This window comes from Hylobates moloch, unplaced genomic scaffold, assembly GCF_009828535.3.
Source record: "Hylobates moloch isolate HMO894 unplaced genomic scaffold, HMol_V3 SCAFFOLD_17, whole genome shotgun sequence".
Lineage (NCBI taxonomy): Eukaryota > Metazoa > Chordata > Mammalia > Primates > Hylobatidae > Hylobates > Hylobates moloch.
In genome coordinates, this window is record NW_026652292.1 from 53,859,175 (window position 1) to 53,883,239 (window position 24,065).

General features: G+C 41.9%; 1 protein-coding gene and 1 long non-coding RNA gene across 3 annotated transcripts in view; one reads left to right on the forward strand and one right to left on the reverse strand.

The window, feature by feature from the left end:
• The window catches only part of LOC116456878 (NACHT and WD repeat domain-containing protein 2-like), a 110,383-nt gene extending 95,190 nt beyond the window's left edge, over positions 1 to 15,193 (reverse strand). The window contains exon 1 of the mRNA XM_032135737.2: positions 14,751 to 15,193. Coding sequence (XP_031991628.1) covers positions 14,751 to 14,901 — 151 coding nt within the window. The 5' untranslated portion in view covers positions 14,902 to 15,193. The remainder of the gene's footprint in view (positions 1 to 14,750) is intronic.
• The window catches only part of LOC131381712 (uncharacterized), a 106,533-nt gene that overhangs the window by 73,494 nt on the left and 8,974 nt on the right, over positions 1 to 24,065 (forward strand). For both annotated transcript variants that reach the window (XR_009210603.1, XR_009210602.1), the window contains exon 3: positions 12,763 to 12,823. This is a non-coding gene — a long non-coding RNA (uncharacterized LOC131381712). The remainder of the gene's footprint in view (positions 1 to 12,762; positions 12,824 to 24,065) is intronic.

Genomic DNA, 24,065 nt, shown 5'->3' on the forward strand with positions numbered 1-24,065 from the left:
CTCATTGTTCCTGCAAGAAAGGCATGGGAATTTAAAACTTTACTGCTGTTCTCTAGTTGCACGGAAATCTCATCTCTCTTCTTCCCTCAGTGGCTCCTTCCCTGGTGGGTAGGAAGACATCCTTTTCCTCCCACTCTCTGCCTTTTCTCCTGGCACTACGGTAGAACTTGGGGAGCGACATCCATGGATTGCAGCTGGTTGGGAGCTCTGGCCTCCAGGGGTGGGAACTCTAGGGCTGCATCTTTATAACCATCCCCATGGGGATCCTGCTGTCCTCTAGGTGAGGCCCTGTCAAGCTGGGGTAAAGTAACAGGGTAGCCTCAGGCATAAAGTGGTTGGTATATTGACAGATGGTTACATCTACTGGCAGCAACAGGGACAGGGACATGAGAGGGATGAGATCTGTAACCTAAAGTGGGCCCTGCTGTACCAGGCCCTGCAGGAATGTCCAGGACTCAGGTCAGGAGGAAGACACTTCATGCCATGACCTCCTCTTAACTGTCTCTTAGGTATTTAAAAATTCAGCAAGTATTTACTGAGCACCTATTTTGTGTATTAAATGCTAATTATACTGTACCACAATATTGGCTTATAAGGCAGTTTAAGTCTTACGTATCTGGAAAAGTTTTAAGCAAAGAGCAATGCTTTGCTTTTATATAGGGTTCACTGTATGTTTACTTCAGCAGAATTGAATCCACAGAACTGCATAAGATATAAAACATAGAGTTGCATTTCTTTTCAACAGATGGGAAAACAGAGACTCAGGGTTCTAGAACCTGCCCCAGGTTACACAGCTCATAAACACTGGGCAGTGCATAATCTAGGTCCTGGTGCTGTGATTCTAACACGCTCTGGTATCAAATGAAACTCATGTCCTTGAAATCTGCACTGCCATCCCCCTTGCAGGTGCAGGTGCTAGCAGAGAGAAGATTTACATACACATTTTGAGGTCTGTGGAGTGTTAAGAGGGAACTCCCTGTGCTTACCCACCCACTGGAGCAGTCTCCACAGCATGGGTCTGCCTTGATCCTACTTGTGATATCAGCAAAAGTGAAATCCATCTTTTCCCTTGACATAGTTAAGACTAATTTTCCAAAAGAAAAATGGTAAGGGAAAACAAAACAATTATACAATAAGCACAAGGGACAGAGAATGAGTTTCAAATATTTAAAAAATCTCAGCAAAAGAACCAAAGCATTTAGCTGAGCCCCATATTTCCTCTTCTTCAGATAAGCACACTGGCTACATTCAGGAAGTCAGGCTCCTTGCCTTCCTCCACCTGCTGACACTCATGACTGTCTCATTGTCCTGGAGAGGCTGGACTGCCTCAGTTTCTAGCCCTTTTCAAATTCCAGACTTAATCACAAAACCCATTTCTGTTTCAAAACTCCTGGATGCCTGGGCCTTCTCCCTCATTCCATTTTACTCTGAGATCTACAAGCTAGAATTAACAAATAAATGATTAACACTTTGTAGATTCAACTCATCATCCACCTATGCCCAGCCCCATTCATTGACTCACTCAAAAGACCCATCTCCTGCAACCACCTCCAACTCCAAACATCTGCACCTCTAGGAGCACAAATGCTCTTTAGTCACTATAATGTGAGCTTTCAATAACCATTACAAGTACACAATAAGAATGATCAACTTACAGTGAAAGTTGGTTGGGTCATTCAACAATAGTAACTACTTGGAATTTAAATAGTCTTTTAATCATGCAAGAGATTTGTACCAAAATCCTTCCTAGAGAACAGTGGCTGCTCATTTTTATCCAGTGTGGTATTTCCCACATAGATGTGGGCACCACAGGCTCTTTGGAACTATGAGCAAAACTATGCAAATCTGAACTTAAGCAAACTATGCATTACGGTCTAAAAGATTAACAGGACCAGAAAAGTGATATATGAATCTTTATGTAGGTTTAAAGCAACATTAAAGGAATTCTTTGAGTGAAAGAAATAATTTTTTAGTATAAGAATTTAGCACATCTGACATTAAATGGTGAAAAGTGCAAACTTTTTATTCTTTGAATGTCATTTTATTGAACTCTGCTGGCTAACTGTGGTTTCAAAAGAGTTGTCCTTTTTGGCAGGTAGCTTTTTGAAAACTCAGCTAGTTTCTGCTCTATTATTTAGAGATATAACTTATTAACTTAATATGTTATAGTTTGGGCTGAATTCATGTTTATGTAATTAAATCATCATTTTAAACATCTGGTGTTTTTATGTAGTCCCTTCTAGCTAAAAGCATATATGATCATATAGGTGGCATGATTTGAGAATAATGACCCATTTTGTGCTATAGTTTTTTTAAGAAGGAAGTTATTCAAGGAATTCTCATTTCCATAAAACTGTTATAACTCTATATTCTAGAGCTTTTAACAAATTCTGACCTATAATTTTTAAGTCCTTAGTATCTTTCAGGCATTGTTCTAGATGCCTAGGTGTAGTATTTCATTTCTTTCTCACCACTGCCTTGTGAGGTATTGCTCCAATTTTTCAGTTGAGAAATGAGCCTAAGAAGACTAAATATCTTACCCAAGTCTGAGAAAATCTTGGGATTCAAACCTGAATCTAACTTTCAAATTCTTCATTCTTAGGACACTTATAATGTTTGTTTTCTTTTATTAATTTATTGCTGCATAACAAATCCAAATCAGTGGCTTAAAACGACAGTCATTCCTTTTAACCCTTGCACCTGCACCTTGGGCAGGTTTAGGTGGGAAGGCTGGTCTCCACACCACATGGCCACAGTCAGCTGGGGAAGCTCAATGGGGGTGAAGATCTACCTCCAAGATGGCTCATTCTCCTTGTTGGCCAGGTGGTGCTGGCTGTGGCCTCCTTTCCGCAGGGGTCCCTCCTTGGGGTAGTGAGGTTCTAAAAATCAGTGTTTCAAAAGATAGAAAGTACAAGTGGCCAATCTCTGAATGCCTGGGCCCCAAATCTGGTACAGTGACACCTCTCCTATATTCTACTGGCCAAATCAGAGCCCAGATTCAAGGGGAGAAGTCATAGAACCCACCTCTTAATAAGAGAGCCCCAAATTTTGAGGGCCACATTGCAAAACCCTAAATTTCCAGCATGGCAGTGATTTCACTAAATTGTGAAATCTCCCAATTTATGAATGCTCTTATCCTTTTTTGGGTGAAACCGCCAAATGGTAGCTTCTTAGAGGAGAGAAAGAGCTTTGGATCTTTCTTTTTCCTATTCTTATTGTTACTGAAATTGCTTCTGTAAATAGATTTAGAATTCTGAATTTTAAAACAAATGGGCTCGTAAAGGAATTTGTTATTTTCAAGTCTTCTTTTCAGTGTTAGTAGCAGATTATCTTTTTTTAAGCATTTGATAACTTTGGTTAACTTTCCTTATCACATGGTGACTTCAGTAGTTTCTGAATTCCATTTTAATTAGTCTTCTAGAATATCATCAACCGAGTACGATCTTTTCTGAAGCTACTCTTTGCTTAGCAACAAACTCATATGCAGGTTCCACCTCATGTAAGCAGATTTTTCAGTCTATTTAACAGTTTCAACACATTCTTCTCCCTTTAGAAAGCTGTGATTTTACCAGTTCTGTCATCTGGGCAAGGGAATTTCTCACCAGTTATTTCTTGGGCAAAATTTTCTTATTTTCCTCTGACTTGTCTTCTCTGCTTTGCCCAAATAAAACAAAACAAAAGCCTTCTCTTGGTTGTTTACACTGCTCCATTCCTCTACCCCCAGTGTCCACAGTCACATATATACTGCACACATAAGGACACAGACCAGTCCTCATTCCGCAGCAGACATCACTAATCACTGCTGTTTTCCACTGAGCCTGAATATGGCCCCACAGCTTTCTCTGTAACGTGTTCCAAAAGCACTGCTACTGATTCAGATATTAGACTTACCTGACTTCCAGGACATGTCCTATTCTTTCGGGAGCTTTTCCAACTATGACAATTAAGTATTTGTCATCTTTCAAATATTGTTCAAAATCCCTTGTTCTAACTGAATAACCCTTCCTGGCTTCTGCATCCATCCTCTGACATACCTAGAGCCACAGCTCGTGCCACCTGTAGTGGTGGCTTGTCCCACTCCCCGTGCTCAATAGTAACCTTAACCAGGAAATGCTTAGTATTATTTCTGTCCCAACCCACTGGGACTCAGGGTCATATCACTCAGACTGCAGTTCTGGCCTTGGGTTCTAATCCCAACAACAGATTTGTACATTGTCCCAGGGCCTCAGTCCTCCCTTATGATGAGGGGCTGGGATCCTATTGTTTTTGCCAGACACTTTCTGCTACCCTATTCTCCTTCACAAGTCCCCACTTCAGAGTGGGAACTTTGTGCCCAAGACATTCAGACTCTGTACCTGCCAAAACTCCTTTAATTTTTATCTAAATAAACCCTACTCTCCTGACACTCAGATAATTTAAATACATTTCAGCCCAGGCTGTGCTCACTCACTGGGTAACCCTTCAGATTCTGTCAGGCTCCTTGGTATCAGATGCTTTCCCTTTCAAAACCTGTGCCCGCCCTTGGATCTGGACTCACTCTTCTTACATATGGCGGGAGCAGTTCCCCACTGGCCACCCCTCTACAGTAGACGGGTGATTTTTAAGTCTGATCCTTCTCAGTCTTTCCATTTGGGCTAAATTTGAACAGCTCATGCAACACTGGGCTATCAGATACAACCTGATTCCAATTATTCCCATCAGCCTTTGTATGTAAACATCCTTTTCACGACCGCAGTGTCTGTAGTTTTTACAGTTGTCCTGCCTCTTAGATGTGTGAGTCTGAAGAATAAAGACAGCAGCACATACTGTTATTTTTACTCCCTTTCTAACTTTCCACACCAACCAATTAGGTGTTTGCTAGTGCACAATGGGTATCTAATAAATACTGCAGTTGATGCTAAGAATAAAACCTGAAGGAGATGTTCTGCGGCAAGAAACTCTTTGAATGACACTGTATGTAATAGATCAGATTAAATATTATGAAGGATACGCTTTCAATTTTGTGGTTTCATCTGAGTGAAATTCCGTAATACTCTAGGAGTAAGACACCTGACATCTGTGCTCTGCTCTTTGTTTTGAGTGTGCCATTTCACAGTCTTTGAAATATTTTGGATTGAAAATGAGATTTCAAGGAAGTATTTCGTTAGAAGGGGGGTATTATTCTCTTTGAATTGCATCCAAGCTGCAGTTTTTCATCTTTTTTATTAAGTTTCTATCACGTAACTCTCTTTTCTAATTATACATTAGCCAACACACTTTAATGTGCAGAATGAACCCTGTTTGGTTTCAACAAAAATTGCAATGGAAGCTAAAGCTTTGAAGAACTGATGCAAGAGTGTCTTTAAGTTAATATCACATTTCCTTCTACACCGATTGCATATCTCAGTACCTACGTATGCTTTTAAGCCACTGCTATGAGTTTTATGTCTATTTAAATAACATGACCATTATGAGCAAAACTTAAAAAAATTGAGTTGAACTTTAAGCTGCCTGGTTTATTATAGTTGCTTTATGTTTATAAAAAGATTATCTTTAATGTCTGAATGCTGGTATTACAGATCTTCTGCAGCTGTTTTTGATAGGAATTCATCAATGCTTAGAGCTCAAAGGTGGTTGGTTTTTGACATTTTCCTACTGTATCAGTGAAATACATATTGCCAGGGATTTCTCAACAAAATGGAACTTTTAGTATTTCAACAAATGTTGATATGCCCAGCCTGATTTTTTTAAACTTTTAAGTTCAGGATACAAGTGCAGGTTTGTTACACAGGTAAACGTGCTACACAGGTAAACATGGGCGGTTGGTTGTACAGATTATTTCATTACCCAACTATTAAGCATACTACCCATTAGTTATTTTTCCTGATCCTCTTCCTCCTCCCAGCCTCCACCCTCCAAAACGCCCCAGTGTGTGTTGTTGCCCTCTATGTGTCCACTTGTTCTTATCATTTAGCTCGCACTTATAAGTTAGAACATGCGGTATTTGGTTTTCTGTTACTGTGTTAGTTTGCTAAGGATGGATTAAAAAAAGAACCTTAGGCTTACTTTATCAAACCTAATTACTTCCTGTTACTCTGTAGAATCATCGTTTGCCATTTTAAAAAGTGCTTGTGAGTTTTTACTTTTTTAATTTGCCAATTATCTATTGCTGCATATCAATCTACTTCAAAACTTAGTGGCTTTAAACAACTTACTTATAGAGAAATAGGTGACTTTTCCCAAAGCCGTGCTGAGAACTTACCTTACAAATGTATTCTGATACTGAATATCTGAAACATGTGTACAGATACATGTATATCATTCCTGCTATTATCTTTAGTAGCTTGTACCTCATCGTCTTCTTTATATGAGACAATGGGCTGTGATGTGATGAGGACCTCCTGGACTCTCTTTACCTCATTTAACCTTCCCAGAACTGGAGAGCAAGGGAAGAAGAAACCAGACAATCTCTGCCCACCTGCTCACTTCTATCCCTTGGGACCTGACCTGTTCAGGGAGCATGGCTTCACTCTCTCCTCCAGACTCCTTGTTTTCTGGAGCAGGCCACAGGATGGAGGGTCTCTGGAGGCCCACCACCTCCAGTGAGTGGCTAGAAGAGTATCTAATTCTGCTATTTTGTATTAGGATGCATGAAGGCATTCTCCATTATCTTTATCAGGAAAAATGGTGTTATTTTGATCTTCTATCTGCAAACTCTTTAGTCTTTTTATCAGAAACTGATTTTCAGTTAGTTCAGAACTTGAGAGGGGAAGAAGGGTTCTATTTACTGAGTTATTCTCAGTCTTCAGTAACACATAGTAATTATGACAATAATTATTAACATTTGTTGAGGACTTACTATCATACTTGCAATGCCACTGGATTATGCTCTTGTTATCTCACATAATCTAATTATAACAAAGGGAGGTCAAAGAAACTGAAAAACATAAGGGGGGGGTTGTGGTAATTTTTAAAGTCAGCTACTATTAATTCCTCCCTTCCCTGTATGCACATACCTCTTCTCACATTAATAAATGGGGTCTAATTCTCCCCACCTTGAATCTAGACTAGACTGATAACTTGCACTGATGACAGAATGCAGCAAAATAAACATTCTGGGACTTCCAAGCCCAGGCCTTAAGAGGATGGGCAGCTTCAATTTCCTTTCTCTGAGGAAGCCAATCCCCTATAAGGAATCTTGGGCTGGACTCCTGAAAGATGAGCGAAAAGCTGGAGATGGAGAGAAGACCCTCATGGAGGAGAACTGGGGTGCCAGACATGTAAATGAAGCCTGCTGGGACCTTCCAGCCCGGCCAAGTCTAGGCTTAGCTGAAAGCAGCTGAATGAGTGACTCAATTCAATACCCCGTGGAACAGAAGAACCAGCCAGCCAAGCCTTGCCCAAAATACCAACCGCAGAACTGTAAGAAAGAAATCATTGTTGTTTTAAGCCACTCAGGTTTGGGATGAGTAGATACATAGCAATAGATAACTGAAAGAGAAATAAAATAGAAACCTTCACACATCTTTTCAAATAGCAAATGGTATCATTGCTCTGATATACACTGCTTACAGAAGAATTTTAAAAGATCTATAAGCTGATTTTTTAAACTGCAAAGTCATGTATATAGTTTACCTTTATAGTCCAAGTCATCCTTTCTTCCAAATGTCATTTTAAATGAGCCACCTTCAAGGGCAAACAATAATATCACCTCAAGACATCAGTTCCACTTCTATTCAAAATGATAAAAGCTTTCTGCTGAATGATAAAGACTATTTCTTTCTATTCCCTGTGGAGATCTCATCATCACTCTGCCTCATATTTGATTATCATGCAGAATAGTTTCCATACCCTGGCTCTATTCATTATCGGGAGAGCCAAACTAACCCCTCATTCTGACCCCCTCTACACCTCGAGTTGGTTTACATAACCCTCCTTGGTGCTTCTTTCATGCTCTGTTCATATCATTAGCACAGTGCATGTCACATATGTATTATTTATGTAAATACCCTAAGAGCAGAGACCTAGTCTGTTTTGTTCACTTTTCTGTATGCTAAGCACCAGAACAGCACTCCATATAGAGTAGTTGCTTCATGAATATTTACTGCTGAGTGAATGAATGCATCTGCTTCCCCCTGGCTAGATACTATCTCTTAGTGTTGATTATTCATTATCTCTTCCTTCCATTATCTATCTCCCTAGTACTGTAGGGGCTGAAAGCCTGAAGTTCCTAGACTTGCTTGTTGCTAGGGTCCAAATGCAATTCTGGTTCTACCAAACGGATGCACCTGCATAAGATCTGGAGGACAAAGTTCCTTCACCAACAGTCATAGTGGCTAAGATGCAGGTTTCAACAAATGTGTTTCTGCAGAGGCTGAGCAGCTACCCAGTACTCAGGGGCAGCTGTGATACTGGCAATGGCTTCTACAGTTTTCTGCCCTCTGGGTGGCAGCTTTGACAATATAACTAAATACCCAGTAGTACCCCTGACTTTTGCTCCTCCAACCCCTATAATGATTTTTGGAAGCACCTAATTCCATGAAAGATCTGGGGTAGTTTGTATTTTACTACAGTCATGTACCACATAATGACATACCAGTTAAGAATAAACCACGTATATAACAGTGGTCCCATAAGATTATAATACTGTATTTTTACAGTACCTTTATTATGTTTATTTATTGAGATGGAGTCTCTGTCACGTAGGCTGGAGTGCAGTGGTGTGATTTCAGCTCACTGCTGCCTCTACCTCCCAGGCTCAAGCATTTCTCCTGCCTCAGCCTCCCAAGTAGCTGGGATTACAGGCGCCCACCACCACGCTCAGCTAATTTTTGTATTTTTAGTAGAGACGGGGTTTCACCATGCTGGCCAGGCTGGTCTCGAATTCCTGACCTCAAGTGATCTGCCCACCTTGGCATCCCAAAGTGCTGGGATTATAGGCGTGAGCCACTGCATCCAACCAACAGTACCTTTACTATGTTTAGGTATGTCTCTATACACAAATACTTACCCTTCTGTTACAATTGCCTATTCAGTATTCAGTACAATAACATGCTATACAGGTTTGTAGACTAGGAGCAGTAGGCTTTATCATACGACCTACGTGTATAGTAAACGGTATCATCTAGGTTGGTGTGAGTACACTACGATGTTCATACAATGACAAAATTGACTAAGGACACATTTCCCAGAACACATCCCTGTCATTAAGCAATGCATGACTGTAGTGAGTTCTAATTTATATGCCTCTATAGACTACATTCCTTGAGGGCAGGATATATTTATATTTGCTTAAACATACCTGCACAGTGTCTGGATCACGGTAGAATGTAATAAAGATAATAATGATAAAAATAGCAAACATTTATTTAATATTTACTACATGCCCAGCACTGTCCTAAGTGCCTCACATCTATTAGCTTATGTAATCTACTCAATAACTGTGAGACAGGTGATCTCATTGACTTCTTTTACAAATTGGGAAATTGAAAACAAAGAAGTTAAGCAACTTGCTCAAGAAATCACAGCATTAAATAGTGGATTGAGGATTTAAATGCAGGAAACCTGGCTCCCAAGTCTAGCTATAAATATCTGTATCTAATAATTTCTCCACTTGAATAACATCTGCTTCAGGACTTAGAAGATACAACCACTAAAATTTTAGAACTCATTTACTATAAATGTCCTATGTGCATTTATCAAAATATAGCAACTCAGTATATTCCCCTTGACAACTTAGGTTTTAAAGATGTTCTTGTATCAAAATGGCTGTGTGTGCGTGTGTGTGTGTGTGTGTGTGTGTGTGTGTATATACACACACATATATGCTTTTTGCTGTATTTTTTCCACTACTCATAAAGACAATAAAAAGGGAGCCACAGAAATAATCAGGATAGTAGGAAAAGTAGGAAGAATAATGGTGAAGAATACTGATGGGTTTTATGTGAATTTCTTAATGCAGATATGTCTGCCTTTTGTGTGGGGAAGCAAGCTCAAAAAATTGACCACTAGTTGTAGCAAATGAACCCATGCACACATATAAAGGGAAAACATGTCTCTTGCTGTTACTTCCACTGTAATGGAGAACAAACTTTCTTATGGAGACTCAAAGGCACGAAGAGTCTGGAAAGATGCAAAGCTACGCAGACAAAAGAAAACCAAGTGGTAATGGTATGAACACCTGATCAACACTGTGGACTAGAGTTCCAGACTCTTAATAATGACCAGCACAGAAATCTGAGTGGATAGAAAAATGCATTAAGTGTTAGAATATCTTTTTCTCCACTTCAGATATCTTTTTGCATGCAGAGGGCAATGCACTAGTGTAGGATGCTGTCAGTTACTCCTTAGGGGAGGAGAAGTATCTTAATCTGATGGCTGCAGTTGGAAGGAAAATCTGACCACAATAGCCCAGCCTCTGCTTTCTTTCTCGTAAAATTGCCATTCTCCTCCACTCCTCCATGTGTTAAGGTTTAAAGGGATCTACTCTGTCCACGAGCCAGGGAGAGTGGAGAGTGGTCTGTGCTCTGCCCACTGCTGACAGTGACTGGGAGTAAAGCCTGTCTAATTCTTGGGTTCAATATTGGGAAACTCCCTTGCCCAGAGTTAAAACCATATTCTCCAACAAAAGTCCATATCTTTTACCTGCAATTCCAAAGATCTCCAAAGCTTTGAAACTAAAAGATTTCCCCCAATCCATCTGGTAGCAAAACTTGAAGTAACCTGAGTCCTTGATGGCCAAACCTGACCTTGACTGACATGAAGCTACTTACAACCTGTATCACTCCACTTGGAGCTTTGCTATCTGATACAATAGCCACATATGTCTATTTAAATTCAAATCCATTAAAATTATATAAAATTAAAAATTCATATTCTTAGTCATACTAGCCACATTTCAAATGTTCAGTAGCCCTATGTGGCTGGTGCTACCATATCAGAGAGACATTTCCAGCATCACAGAAAGTTCTGTATAACACTGACTTAGAGTGAACTCATGTTTCCTTATACACCTATTCATATCCGACATGGGTTGTTTCCCCAGACCCCACATATTAGACAGTACATAAGTATTTTTCCTCAAAATCTGAAAAAAGAGATTCCAAAATCACATCTGGCCCAGATGATCACAGATAATGGATTGTGGACCTGCACTGTTTTCATCAGTAATAAAAGTGATATTTCGGTTTTCCTTCTGTGTTAAGGCTGTACCTTCCTATAAACTGATAAAGAATCAAGACAGAGAAGAGGAGGACCTTTACACTCTAATAACAGGGAGAGAATCTTGCAGGTTCCTTTCATCTCCATATGCATGGGCTATTTAGGCTAATCACAGTAAAGGATTTTATGTGGGCTTTAAAATCATCTTTCCAAGGAGCTATAAGTGCTGTTCTGGCAGAAGTACAGTAGCTAAATGACTAGAAAACTTCCAAGGATTGATGAAGATGTCACAGATGGAATTTCTATGTTGGGTGGGAGGTGGAACTAGATGAAGTCCAAGGCCCATCCACTTAAGAAAATCTGGGATAATGCTATCACCTCCCCCACATGGGTCCTTCTCCAGCGTCTTCCATGTGGTGGGGACTAGTCAGAGGCAGATACACTTCTGGACAAGAATGTGTCAATTAGAGTCCAGCACATTCTGAAATTTCCTTGAATGCCTCGGACTACCTCTTGGTGGGAGCAAAGTGGGTCAGCACAGCCATGTTCCCTGCCCGCTGTTCATACTCTTTAAGTCTGATAGCCGGAAGATGCTGAACAGCGCTTATCCCCCCTATCTGGATTGTCTTGCCCACGTAGTGTGAGATATTTCACAGAGATCTGTCAAGAGCCTAGGCTGGACAAGAGAATATCAAGTGTTTTCAGAGTCCTATAGGCTCTACTCTTTCGCTCTGCTATATGAATTCCGGCAAGTGGTATAATTTGATACAGCCTCAGTAATCTCATCCGTAGAATAGATGGAAGACCCCGGTCCACTACCCTCAGAGGGTTGTTTGGGGATAGAAATCAAAATTAAAATACTGAATGAAATAATATATGGGAAAGTAATTTTTTCATTCTAAAGAAATTCTACGGTCAGGTGCGGTGGCTCATGCCTATAATCCCAGCACTTCGGGAGGCTGAGGCAGGTGGATCACCTGAGGTCAGGAGTTTGAGACCAGCCTGGCTAACATGACGAAACCCCGTTGCTACTAAAAGTACAAAAATTAGCTGGGCGTGGTGGTGGGCACCTGTAATCCCAGCTACTCAGGAGGCTGAGGCAGGAGAATAGCTTGAAGCCGGGAGGCGGAGGTTGCAGTGAGCCAAGATTGCAACACTACACTCCAGCCTGGGTGACAAGAGCAAGACTCTGTCTCAAAAAAAAAAATTCTATTCATTCTATTATCTATTTCATTCTATTATCTTCGTTACCGATGGAGAAATTCCATGCAAGCCTTGTAAAGCATTACCTATTAAAACAATACTCCAAGCAAAATCCTTGCTGGCTTCTGAGTATTGCTGTGAGTTCAACACAAAGCAGCTTTTATTTGGAACATAAATTGGATTTCCGCTTGTAAAGGAAAGCATGAGATAATGTTCTTTGTCTTAATTTGACAGTAGAGAGGCTCTTCAGTATTGGCCAAGAATCTAATATTGGATCATACCAAAACACAAGCATTTGCTTTCTAAATTGCATCCATAAAGATCCCATGGTCAAGTGCTGCCTCTGACAGAGCATTTACCAAGATTTTAAGGCTTCACGTTCAGATTATTAAAAATGCCCATCTGTCTTTTTTATTTAAGATGCCATCGGCTCTCCAATTTGGATAAAATCTGAGATCCTGCCCCTATTGAAACTTCCCAGGTAAGCTTCACATTTCTGTTTTGTTTGTTAAGATCCTTGTGGAAGCTGTCCAGCTCAAACCGTAGCCAAGGGGCATGACTGGCTCCTCCCTCCTGTTTGCTTTCCTAGGGTTAATCTGTGCTAAAGCTTTTAGTTCAAGAAACTAGGGAATTTGAAGAATCATATGGACAGGCTTAAAAAAATGACATTAACCTTGAGTACTAACTCAATATTAAGCTGACAGTATAAATTCAATATCGTTTTTATCTTAGAAATTGCAAATCTAGACAGCAAGAAAAAATTACACATATTAACAGAATTTTTATTGTATTTTAGAAGCAGCATGTTTAAAGGAAAAGAGTGATTTAGCTAGCTTCACATCAGCAGATTGAAACACATTTAACATGACTTTTTTAAAAGCTCAGAACTAAAAATGTCTAACCTTTAAACATTTTCTAACATAATTCTCTCACTTAAAAATGTTCTAGCAATATTTTAAAGAAGTAACCCTGAACACTTAAGTTGCAAATTGCCTTAAATAGTCTGAATATCTCCATTTTTCTTTCTTTAAATCCAGATATAGGTACAAATCCTAGAAGACAACTTTGAGATAGAATGATTTTTTGAGTTTACCATATCATCCTAAAAGCCTCCTTAAGTTCTTTGAAAGTGAACTGTAAACTGATAAAAGGACAGTCGTGCCGTCCCCCAGGAGTATATCGTCTTTCTAATACGAATTAGTGCATGTTATCTTTTTGATTCTCTCCCCAACTCCTTCTCATAATGTAAGCTTTACCTCAGACTTCTGCTAGTGCTATTTTTTTTTGAAACGGTAATTTTCTAGAAAGTTACTTTTGTTGGTCTTCTCCGAAAGCTTTTTTAAGAAACCAGAACCTTGGGTTTTCAAATGAGAATTATATCCATGATCGTTTGAATGTGGACTTTTCTCCTTGACTCTTTTCGACCCAAGGCTTGTTAGAGTGCAGAAAACGTTAATTCTCAAATCTTTCACCTCTGTCAGTCTCCTATAGACTCATAGCCAAACATTTTTTTTTTTTCCTAGAAAAGAGCAATTCCTGCAGTTTTATCCTGCCCCAGTCAAATACATCTTTCCTTCCCCAACCCCCCAATTACTTTGAATGAAATCTAACGTTGAGGACTAAGGACTGGAAGGTAGTGATAAGCCAGGATTTGACCGCCCAGCGTTCAACCTCTGTGGTTGTGAATGCAACAAGAAATCAACAAGTTTTCATGGAGTGCCTACCAGGTGCCTTAAGCAGGACCATCACTGAGTAGGCCAAGTTCTAGATACAGGAGACCAAGCCCTGTGACCCAACTGAGGAGATGGGCTCACCCTGCGCGCCCCACTGCGAAGCCTGTTCCGGGACCCACAGAGGGTGTCCCCCTCGACCTCCGGTTCACAAAAGTCTGCTTGGCCTCTGCAAAGGGCACCATCGCACCTGCAGGAGGAGAGTCTCAAGGAACTCACCTCGCCTCAGCTGGAAAAAGTGGCCAAGGAGGTAGCCCCGCACTCAGGAACCCACCTCGGGGAGGAGAGCTACTGTTTGTGTTTGTGGTCATCTCGGAGAAGAAACTGCTTTAAAAAAAAGGGGGGGCGGGGGAAAGGAGGTGGTGGTGGTGGCGGCGGCGGCAGAATGGAGCTTCCAGAAGGGCCGGCTAATGCCTTGGATGTTTCTTGGATTGACCCAGGGGAATAACCCGGGGTGGAGAATGGGTGTCCTAAGAGAAGTGAGGCAGGCAAAACCGACCAGCGAGGGGAGAAAAAAAGTGATTCAAATTAAATTCCCACGCGCTCAGGGCGGCCACGGCTTTAGCTGGAGGAAGGGACCGCAGGGCGCACCGGGCTGTGGGGCGGACACACACTCTCCGGCTCCCGCAGCGCTGACGGACAGAAGGACGGACGGGCAAACCCGAGCGAGGGACGTACCTTCAGGGTTGGCGCTGATGAAGACTCGGACGCTGCGGCCGGCGGGCACGAGGTGAGAGGGCAGGGCCGTGAGGTTCCCAGAGAAAGCCGCCCGCCGGAGCGCAGAGTCTCGGGGACAGGGCAGCTTGGTGCCCGCGCCGGCCGGCCACATCGCCCTCTGGGAGGAACAGCCACTGCTGCCGCCGCCACCTCCTGCTCCTCGGGTTCCTGCCCGCGGCTCCACGGAACGGCAGCGTAGATCTCAGCAGGCGGCGCGGCTCAGAGCCGTTCCGAGCCCGAAGCGCCGCTGGCGAGCTCCGTGGCGCACAGCACCCACCGGCGAGGAGCAGCCATACGGACCCTCGGGCCCCTTTCGCGGCGGTCTCCTGCCCCTCTGGGCCTCCGCCTTCGCCCGCTGCTAGGGCTCAGAGCAGCAGCCAGCCGGAGCGGGAGGTCAGCGTGGCGGCGGCTACGCGCGCAGCGCCCGTTTGCGCCGGGAAGCGCCGGCGGCCATCTCCCCGCCCGCGCCCGCCGTGGGAGGAGGGGGCCGCCAGGCGGCGGGGATCGTGCGAGCGAGGAGAGCAGATGAAACTTTATGTACGAGAAGGCGTCCCGACTTTATCCGAGCCCGCCTCTCTCGGGCGCAGAAATAACTTGCGGCTTAGAGGACGGCCGGGGCTTGGGCGCGGGGGCCTCGGGGGTGCGCAGGGGCCTCCCTGGCTCTTCTGTGGACAGCCGAGGGCTCCTGGCTGCCTCAGTGGTGGAGGACAAGAAGTCAATTAGCCTGAGATTTCTACTACGCCCCCTCCAACTCTCCTAAAGGTCACACAAGCCCTGAGAATTTTCGGGAATCCACACGCGCGGGCGTCTGCGCGTCTCTGCCCAAGTGCAGGGAATCCAGCCTCAAAGTTCGACGCACACACAACCCCAAGCCAGACCCGGAGAGTTTGAAGCATCAAGTCTCCAGATTGTCTCTGGCGTCCTGGAGGGACGATCGCTTCATCCCTATCTCTCCTGGCGCAGGTGGCAGCGTCCTGCCGCTCCGCTTGCTCCCCACGCGCGCCTGAGCGGGGTTTTTATAGCCAAGCTGCGCCGTTCACGTGCTCCTCGCCGCGTGGTCCCGGAACCTTTCCGGGAGCGGATCTCCGCGGGTAGTTCCTCCGAGGCCTCCAAGGCTCCTACGGGGCCTTTCTGCTCCCATCAAGGTGCACTCACCGGCTGTTCTGCTTGCCTAGCAGCTCCTGGGTCCGTTGGCCGCCAGGTTGCTGGAGCCCCGCGCGGCCCGGTGCGCACCTGGGCCGGGCGGGAGGGTGTGGATTCTCTGGAGCGCCCCCCTGCGCAACGTTACGCAAAGTGCAAGTGGCCGTGGATTGGGACCCGGGTGCGAGAAATCAGAGCGGGCTGTGGGCAGGAGCTTCTTGTGTGCGCTTCAGCCGCTTTTCAAAGTCAGTGCCACGCGTAGGTCAGCTCCACCTGAAGCTGATCCAGGGCGGCCACAGCGGACGCGGGGCCGTCCTCGGGTTCCTGGCTCAAGGTGGACGGCACAGGGGTGCAGTCCACGTCCTAGGTGACATGAGACGCAGAGGGACCCAGATGTAAAATCACCGTCTCCCTTCCACTCCACTGCACCCATGGAAATACTGCATAAGCCAGGACAGGAACGAAGACCTCGCAAAATAAAGTCTAATTGTGTTGGGGGCCAAGGGCGCCGGGAGAAGGGAGTGTTTGTAGCCTTAATTGCAGTTTAGTCTCTAAATCACTTTTTCTGGGCTTTTGGGCAGGAACACCTGTCTTTTAGGGAAGAAGAACAGTTTTTCCAAATCTCTGAGATTGGGGAAGGGGTGGGTGTGCACCGGGTGAGGCAGTTCAGACGCAAGTGTTCTCTTCTTGCCTGGATGCTCCTAATCTAAGCAGCCCGGCCTCCTCTGGGCCTGCACTTCCTCTGGGGCCTGCTGGTGGCAGTGAAGTCCTATGCACTGCTGTTCATTTTTTTACCCTACCCCAGCCCCAACACACACGTTCTGGGGTAACCTCTTTGGAAGAATTGGGTCTCTAGGTTTGTAAGGCTGCCTCTCCACTCCTGAGAACCAGGGGGCAGACAGCAGCAGTTCTTACTTTGTGATAATTTGATGCAACCCGTAAAGAAGTCTTTAATTGATTCAATTTCTTCACTCCAGACTCATTCTCGGGTGGAAATGTTCTCAGCAAGAAGGGGGTCCCTGAAAGATCCTCTATTGTCCCAAGAGGTATGGACTGAGAGCTGTGGAAAGGTCATGAATATGCGGTGTTTATTGCTTATCATCGTGTATGAATATACAGTATCTATTACTGGAGAAAAGAGCTAGGATCACTTTATGCCTGATCTCAATATTGTTTATAAAAGATTGATTAGAAGTTGCCAGATTGTGAGGGACCTGCCTTCCTGCCTTTCTTTTTTCTCTTACTTCTTTGTTTCTCTCTTCTTAGAAATAGGATTAGTGTTTGTGTCTTCTGACCTTTGCTTCAGATCTCAGTGTTGCATTTTCTTTGGATGACTTTGGGATTTTTGGCAGCCTCTATAACCTAATTAACTGTTCTAGACAGGCCGAAGTTTAGCATCTGCCAGTGTCACTGCAGACCAAGGCTGCAGAGGAGACAGAATTTCACATTGTCTGTGGGCCACGCTTTAAAAGGCTCTCTGCACAACCAGCCTTGCCTCAGCTAAAGAGGGTGCTGTCTTTGGAGTATTCTACCTAAGGAGGATACCAATTACTCACCTCCCTCAAAACACACACACACACACACACACACACACACACACACACGCATGTACATGCAAAAACAATCTTCCTCCACATTCTTCAGCTTGCAAGCATCTGACATCCTAACACCAGATATTGATTTCTTAGCGCACAAATGCCAATAAAGGAAGTGTCACCTATGGTGGTAACACTTTATGATAAATAATTTAGATTTATTTCTTAACCTGAGGAATGAGAAAGAAAGAATGAGAGACAAATGAGAGGGAGAGGGCATAATTGTGGAAGGTTGACCCTGATTTTCAAGACAACTTTTTTTTTTATATCTGATTAAAATATTTTCTAAACGTTTTCTTCTTGTCAGTAAATACTGGGAGTTTTTGAACCATGACAGGAGCCGTGATACCTGGATCCTGGCTCTACCATTAATGAGTTATGTGACCTTGAACAAGTCATTTCACTTTTTTGAGCCTTGGTTTTCTTATGTGTAAAATGTAATAACATTTCGTATGTGTAAAACATTTTACACAAGAAAATCAAGGCTCAAAAGATGAAATGACTCAAACCAAGTCAAATGACTCAAAACCAAGACTCAAAACAAGTGAAATGACTTGTTCAAGGTCATATAACGAGTTAACGGCAGAGCCAGGATCCAGGTATCACGGCTTCTGTTCCAGTGCTTGTTGCAATATACCACCTCTATTTTCTAATTTTTCTCAGGTCTGGCCCTTGAGGACATCTTTGTTAACCTGGACAATGGGTGCTCAGGCCTGTGTTCACAGGTGTGGAAGGCTGGATATCATTTCTGCTTTCTAGATAGGAAAGAAGATCATTGCATGATCACACAGGACTAGACCTTCCAACTTCTAGGTTGTTGATCTGATGACAAACACATCCAGATTCCTTGTTTCTTTTGGGTCCTGCTCTTTCTTCATGAGACCACAGGTAAATCTGTACCATCCCAGACATGGGCTGGAGAATTTAAAGCATCTAGAAAGAGGAAGGTGAAAGTACATGAGAAATGAGCCTGGGACCAAGACTGTGATCAAAAACAAGCATTCCCCTCTCCATTCTCTCACCCTACCACCAATTAGTAGGCTAGAGAGGTGCCTTATCCTTATAAAACAATGGGACCTAGCTCTTTATAAAACAAGGGTGCCCAAAGGTAAAATTACCACTAGGTTCATTCTACTCACTGAGCTAGAAGGAGCCTGTGATCATGAAATGAAACCCCCTTTAATATGTAGGTGATGCCCAAATTGTAATTTTATTAAATGAGTGGAAAGAAAATTACTTCCTAATAATACTGACATATGAGGATTTCCCATATTCTAGACCTGGTGTTAGGCTTTTAATAGGCATCTCATTTAATCGCACTACATCCAAGGTCTGGGCCCAGCACCTCCTATCTCCAAGTCTGACATCCCTTCTTGGACACTACTGTTCCTGCATATCTTTTGTTATGTGCATACATTACCTTTTGTCACATATGTGCACTTTGCTTGCTCCAAAGTCTATGGCATGCACATGTACCTCACCTACTTCCCTTCACTGTGATGGCTGATGATTTTTCACCCAGCTGTGTGGCTATGTCACATGTCCAGTTCATTCCTCGTAGATGCTGGGGGTAGTGATCAAACGGCACAAAATCAGAGCCCCTGTGACTGACTGTGACCCAGCAGAAAGAGTGCCCATCACCCAACCTTTATTTGCCTGCAGGTGCATTCCCATGTGTGTACATCAAATATCCTGGTCAGGAAACCTGTGGATCATTCTTCCATGAAATAAATTTGTTCTGTTATGGATAGAAGTGAAATAGAGCCCCTAGTGTTGTGAAGAAGACCACATTAGCACATCATGCCACTCTTACTATCTTAGGAACTCCAGCCAGTGAAGTCAGTGATGTGCTGTTCTTGCTTCCCTAGCTTGACGAAGAGTATCAGACTTGATATTACATTCATACAGTGACTCTGATTTGGGTGATAAATAATTGAATCTGCTTTGCTAATGCAAGAAATAGATTATTCAGGGTCACTCAAGCCAGGGCTCCACTTTTCAAAATTCCAGGTGGTAAGCTAGATCATTAGGAACCCACTTATTTGTTTACAAAATGGAAATTTTCAGTCTTTGTGAGAATTTGTCAGCATAACAATTTGCCAACAGAGATTGTTGATTCAGAGGTGTCTGCGGCATGATAGAATTCACAGCAGCACAATTTTAAATAAAGTTACACCTTTCAGAAAGCGCTATCTGATGTTTTCATGACTCAGAAATTCTAACTTTACCTCCACCCCCTTCCAAATCTGCGTAATGTATTTTTTGAGCAGCCTTCCTCTTACAACCTTCTAAACACGTTGCTATGAGAGCACTATGCATGCCACACAAAGTGGAAGAAAGTTAAAGAAGTTTGAAGTAAAAGTTTGTAGATTATTTTGTATTTCTAAATTAAATATCTTATTTTCATTTTGTAATTGCCAAGGTTGTTTTTTTTCTTCTCCTTCATGACAATCTCAAATACAGTACCTTACAAAACCCTCCTCTTGCGTGTTTCATCATCTGACACTTATTTGGAGAGTTGCTTTTTACAAAGCACTTTCATACATGTTAGCTCATTTACTTTTATTCTAACCTTCTGAAATAGGTTCTACATTAACATTATTTCCCTCTCCTCTCCAATTTTTAATATGAAGCTCAAGTGATTTTAGTGGCATGTTTAGGTTCACTCAGTTGCTGGATAGCAGAGCCAATGTCAAAACTAGATCTCTGAACACGAAGCCGTAGATCATTTAAAATATGCCATGTGGCTGCCAACGTATAACAATATCCATTTAGCCGAATTGATTAAACATCATTTGCACTTCTGTATAAAATTTATACTGGTGGGTAGGCAAACCAAGTAATATAGGGTATAAAACACTCTACTTGGATGGCAATGTTAGCTACATGCCTATTTACTTTGACTCTTAAATTTTTATTGAGCAGAACCTAACTTCCACATCTTTTAATTCTGCTAACAACTCAGTTTTGTAGATAAGTAAAAGAGGCTGAGACTTTAAATGACTTGTCCAAATTCAGATAGCTAATACGTTGGCAAAGGTAGAATGTGAACCAGATTTATCTCACCATTATGCTAGATGGAGTCTTTTCATCATGTAACACTAAATCCACATGAATAAGAAGGAAATCTTCTCTTTACAGTACTCTATATTGACATGGCCCAAATATCTTAAATATATTGTCCAGGTCAATCATTGTTTTCTTATTTTTTAAATGCTTGTATTTAGCTAGAATAGTATGAAGCTTGAGTGTATTTTGAATTTGCTTTTCTTTTCAAAATACTTTAATGGGATAAAGTGTTTTTATTTGCATATTTTTGCAACTTGCATATTTTCTGCAAAAATTCAATATAGATGATGATTCTGTAACAGTCTCTAAATATATTTCTTTGGATTCTACTTTCTGAAAAACTACTATGACTTTGCCATCTTCCTTTTCTCACCATTCTTATAGTTATGCTTTATGTTTATTACTTAATAGGATTTGTTTCTTCACCAAATAATAGTCTCCATCACAATCCTTTAGCCTGAATTAGTTATAGAGTTGCACTATGCATCTTCTTGGGTTACCCCTTGTAAATGTAAATTATCTTATCGCCTAAATTTAGAAAGCCATATGCAGAAATTGACAGGTCATTTACATTGAGTTCAAAGAAGAGGAAAGGCAGCCAATTATATTGTGTTGAAGCCTCGAGAAACATTTTACAAATCAAATGATTCAAAAACAGGTTTTAAATTCCTAACTCCTGTCACTTCTTGATAAGTATGGGAAGATCATTCCGCTATCATTTGAAAGATTCAGAACAAACTTAAAATTTAGGAGACTGGCTTTATTCCTCTCCAGATAAATATAGTGTAGCTTTTTTATTATAAAAATATATATTAATGTATCTTTTTATTTACATATTTTATCATATATTTTATTATAAAATATAATTATATATAACATTTTAAGAGATGCTAACCTATTTGATCTATAGATCCTGATCTATTCCTGCATTAGTCAAGATTTTTTAGTGGCAAATAACCAAAACCAACAAGTTTCTTTTCAGAATACAGGAGTTTATGCAGAACACATGGCCAGAAAACAATCGAGTCTCAAGACAAATTGGAACCAGGAGTAAGAGATGTCCTTGGGAAAAATGGACATTATTTTACTGATTTTGCAGATCTCATCTCTGGTTCTTTCTAAGCAACAAGAACATGTCTTTCCCTTGCATCTCTCTTTTTCTCTTGTGTGAGCACAGTCATGCACACACACATACCCCCACATAACTTTCTTTGATAGTTAATACTCATGAGCCACATGGAAAGACTGACGGATACTTTTTTGAAATCCTTTTCAGGAACTAGGGAACAGTAAAGTAATTGAGTAAACATATTTGTGTTCATTTTGAGTTGATGCTTGCCTGTGGCTCTTTCCACTCTTCCAGGAAGTTAGCATACCTCAAAGCAAATACTAACATAAAAGTGTACTCACATTTTACCTTTTGCTTTTCTCTGCTGTCAAAAAATAATTACTATGTACTTCATATTAGCAAGGGCATCATTGGGTTTGTTCCTCCAAACTAATCTTTCTCTGGAAAGAATTTTGTAATTCTTTCTTTTTATTTAAATAAGTGATTTTTGGAAAACGATTTAAACACTACTTGCTCAGTTGTAAGATGCTCAGGGGAGTAAACTAAGTAGGAAGGAGTGAGTCAAAATAGAATTTTGCCACCTGATATGGTTTGGCTGTGTCCCTTACCCAAATCTCATCTTGAATTGTAGCTCCCTTAATTCCCACATGTGGTGAGAGGGACCTGGTGGAAGGTAATTGAGTCATGGGGGAGGGTCTTTCCTGTGCTGTTCTTATGATAATGAATAAGTCTCATGAGATCTGATGGTTTTATAAAGGGGAGTTTCCCTGCACACATCCTTTTGCCTGCTGCCATGTAAGACATGACTTTGCTCCTCCTTTGCCTTCCACCAGGATTGTGAGGTCTCCCCAACTACATAGAACTGAGTCCATTAAACCTTTTTTTCTTTATAAATTACCCAATCTCAAGTATGTCTTTATTACCAGTGTAAGGACAGACTAATACACCATCTCCTCTGAATAATTGTGTTAATAAAGATGTGACAATAAAATTTACTGAACATAATCCAATGTATGGCTTAACCATCCTTTGAACTCAAGTGCTTCTTATATATACAATTTAGATAGAAAAATAAGGAATCACCCATGTGTCCTACACAAGGTTCTTAGCTGACAACAACAGAACTGGTGCTGATTAACTTAAGCATATAAGCAATTTACTGGAAAATTATTAGATAGTAATGGTACTGTTGAGAGCTAGAGAACCAGGCTGGGAAAATGAGAGGGGACTGGAAGAGGTCAGCAGATTGGATCCATAGTCAAAATAAGCATCACAGAGACAGACATTTAGAGCAGCCTTGCTGTTGCTGCTGTCAAATCCTGAACACTGCACTGCACCTGTTACCACCAGTACCACCACTGGCATTATTGTCACTGAGTCCTAGATGTTGCCATCCGTATTGCCCCACACAGTTCTTCACTCTGGCTTCTGGGGCCAGAGAGCCTGGGAGCGTGAGTATCTGTCCTGGACAAAGATTCAGACTGTGCTGGAATTTTGAACGCTGGAAGGGGTTTTGGAGGTTAGATTGTCAAAATCCTCACACACCTTTCCCCAGAAAATGTATGGTACACTTCCTCTGGTCTCATTAATATATGGCTCAGAATATTTCAATGCCATGAACAAAAGATGAGTTGAATGCCTTTTGTATTCCTAGTAATGAAAGTAGAATAATAATGCTCGACCTCTCCAAGACTCAGATGCCTGGCAAAGCTTACCTTTACTGACAACAACCAAGAGCAAGAAAGTGAGCTAAAAGGAATCTTCTAAGCAGCCAGACTCTATGTTACAATGTTCACATGATGACTCTCACTGTCTTGACTCATGGGAGATTCCCAGAGGCTCTCTGTCAGACTCTCTTTACACTTAGTGTACACACAATTCAAACAAACTGGGTTTTCCCAGTTGGCAGAACCACAGCAGATTAGAGACATCACATCAGAAGAAGAAGGGCTGCTATGAACAAACACACTGCTGGAAATGAGAAATTGTTGCTCACAGCAAAGAGTCAGGAAGCAAATGACAGCAGAAGTGATATGTGTTCACACACACACACACACACACACACACACACACACACCACATTCAGTGATCTACAGATGACTTAATATTGGAATGATGCTACTCTATAAATCTCAAAATGGGAAAGATCAGGGATAAATAGACACTGAAGTTGAGATAGGTAAACTTCAGCATATTGCAAGTACTTGGGGGCAATTTTCTGCAGCAAACAACCCAGATAGTTGAGACAGATGGACAAATGACACTTGTGCTATCCAGTAGTAAACACCTAACTAAGTAGGTAGAAACCAACAGTAGGCAGAGATTCAAGTAGAGTCCTACCTCTAAGAAGAACATTGTAGAAATATTTTGCTTAAGTGCCTAAAGTAGTGTTGGTGGTAGTAC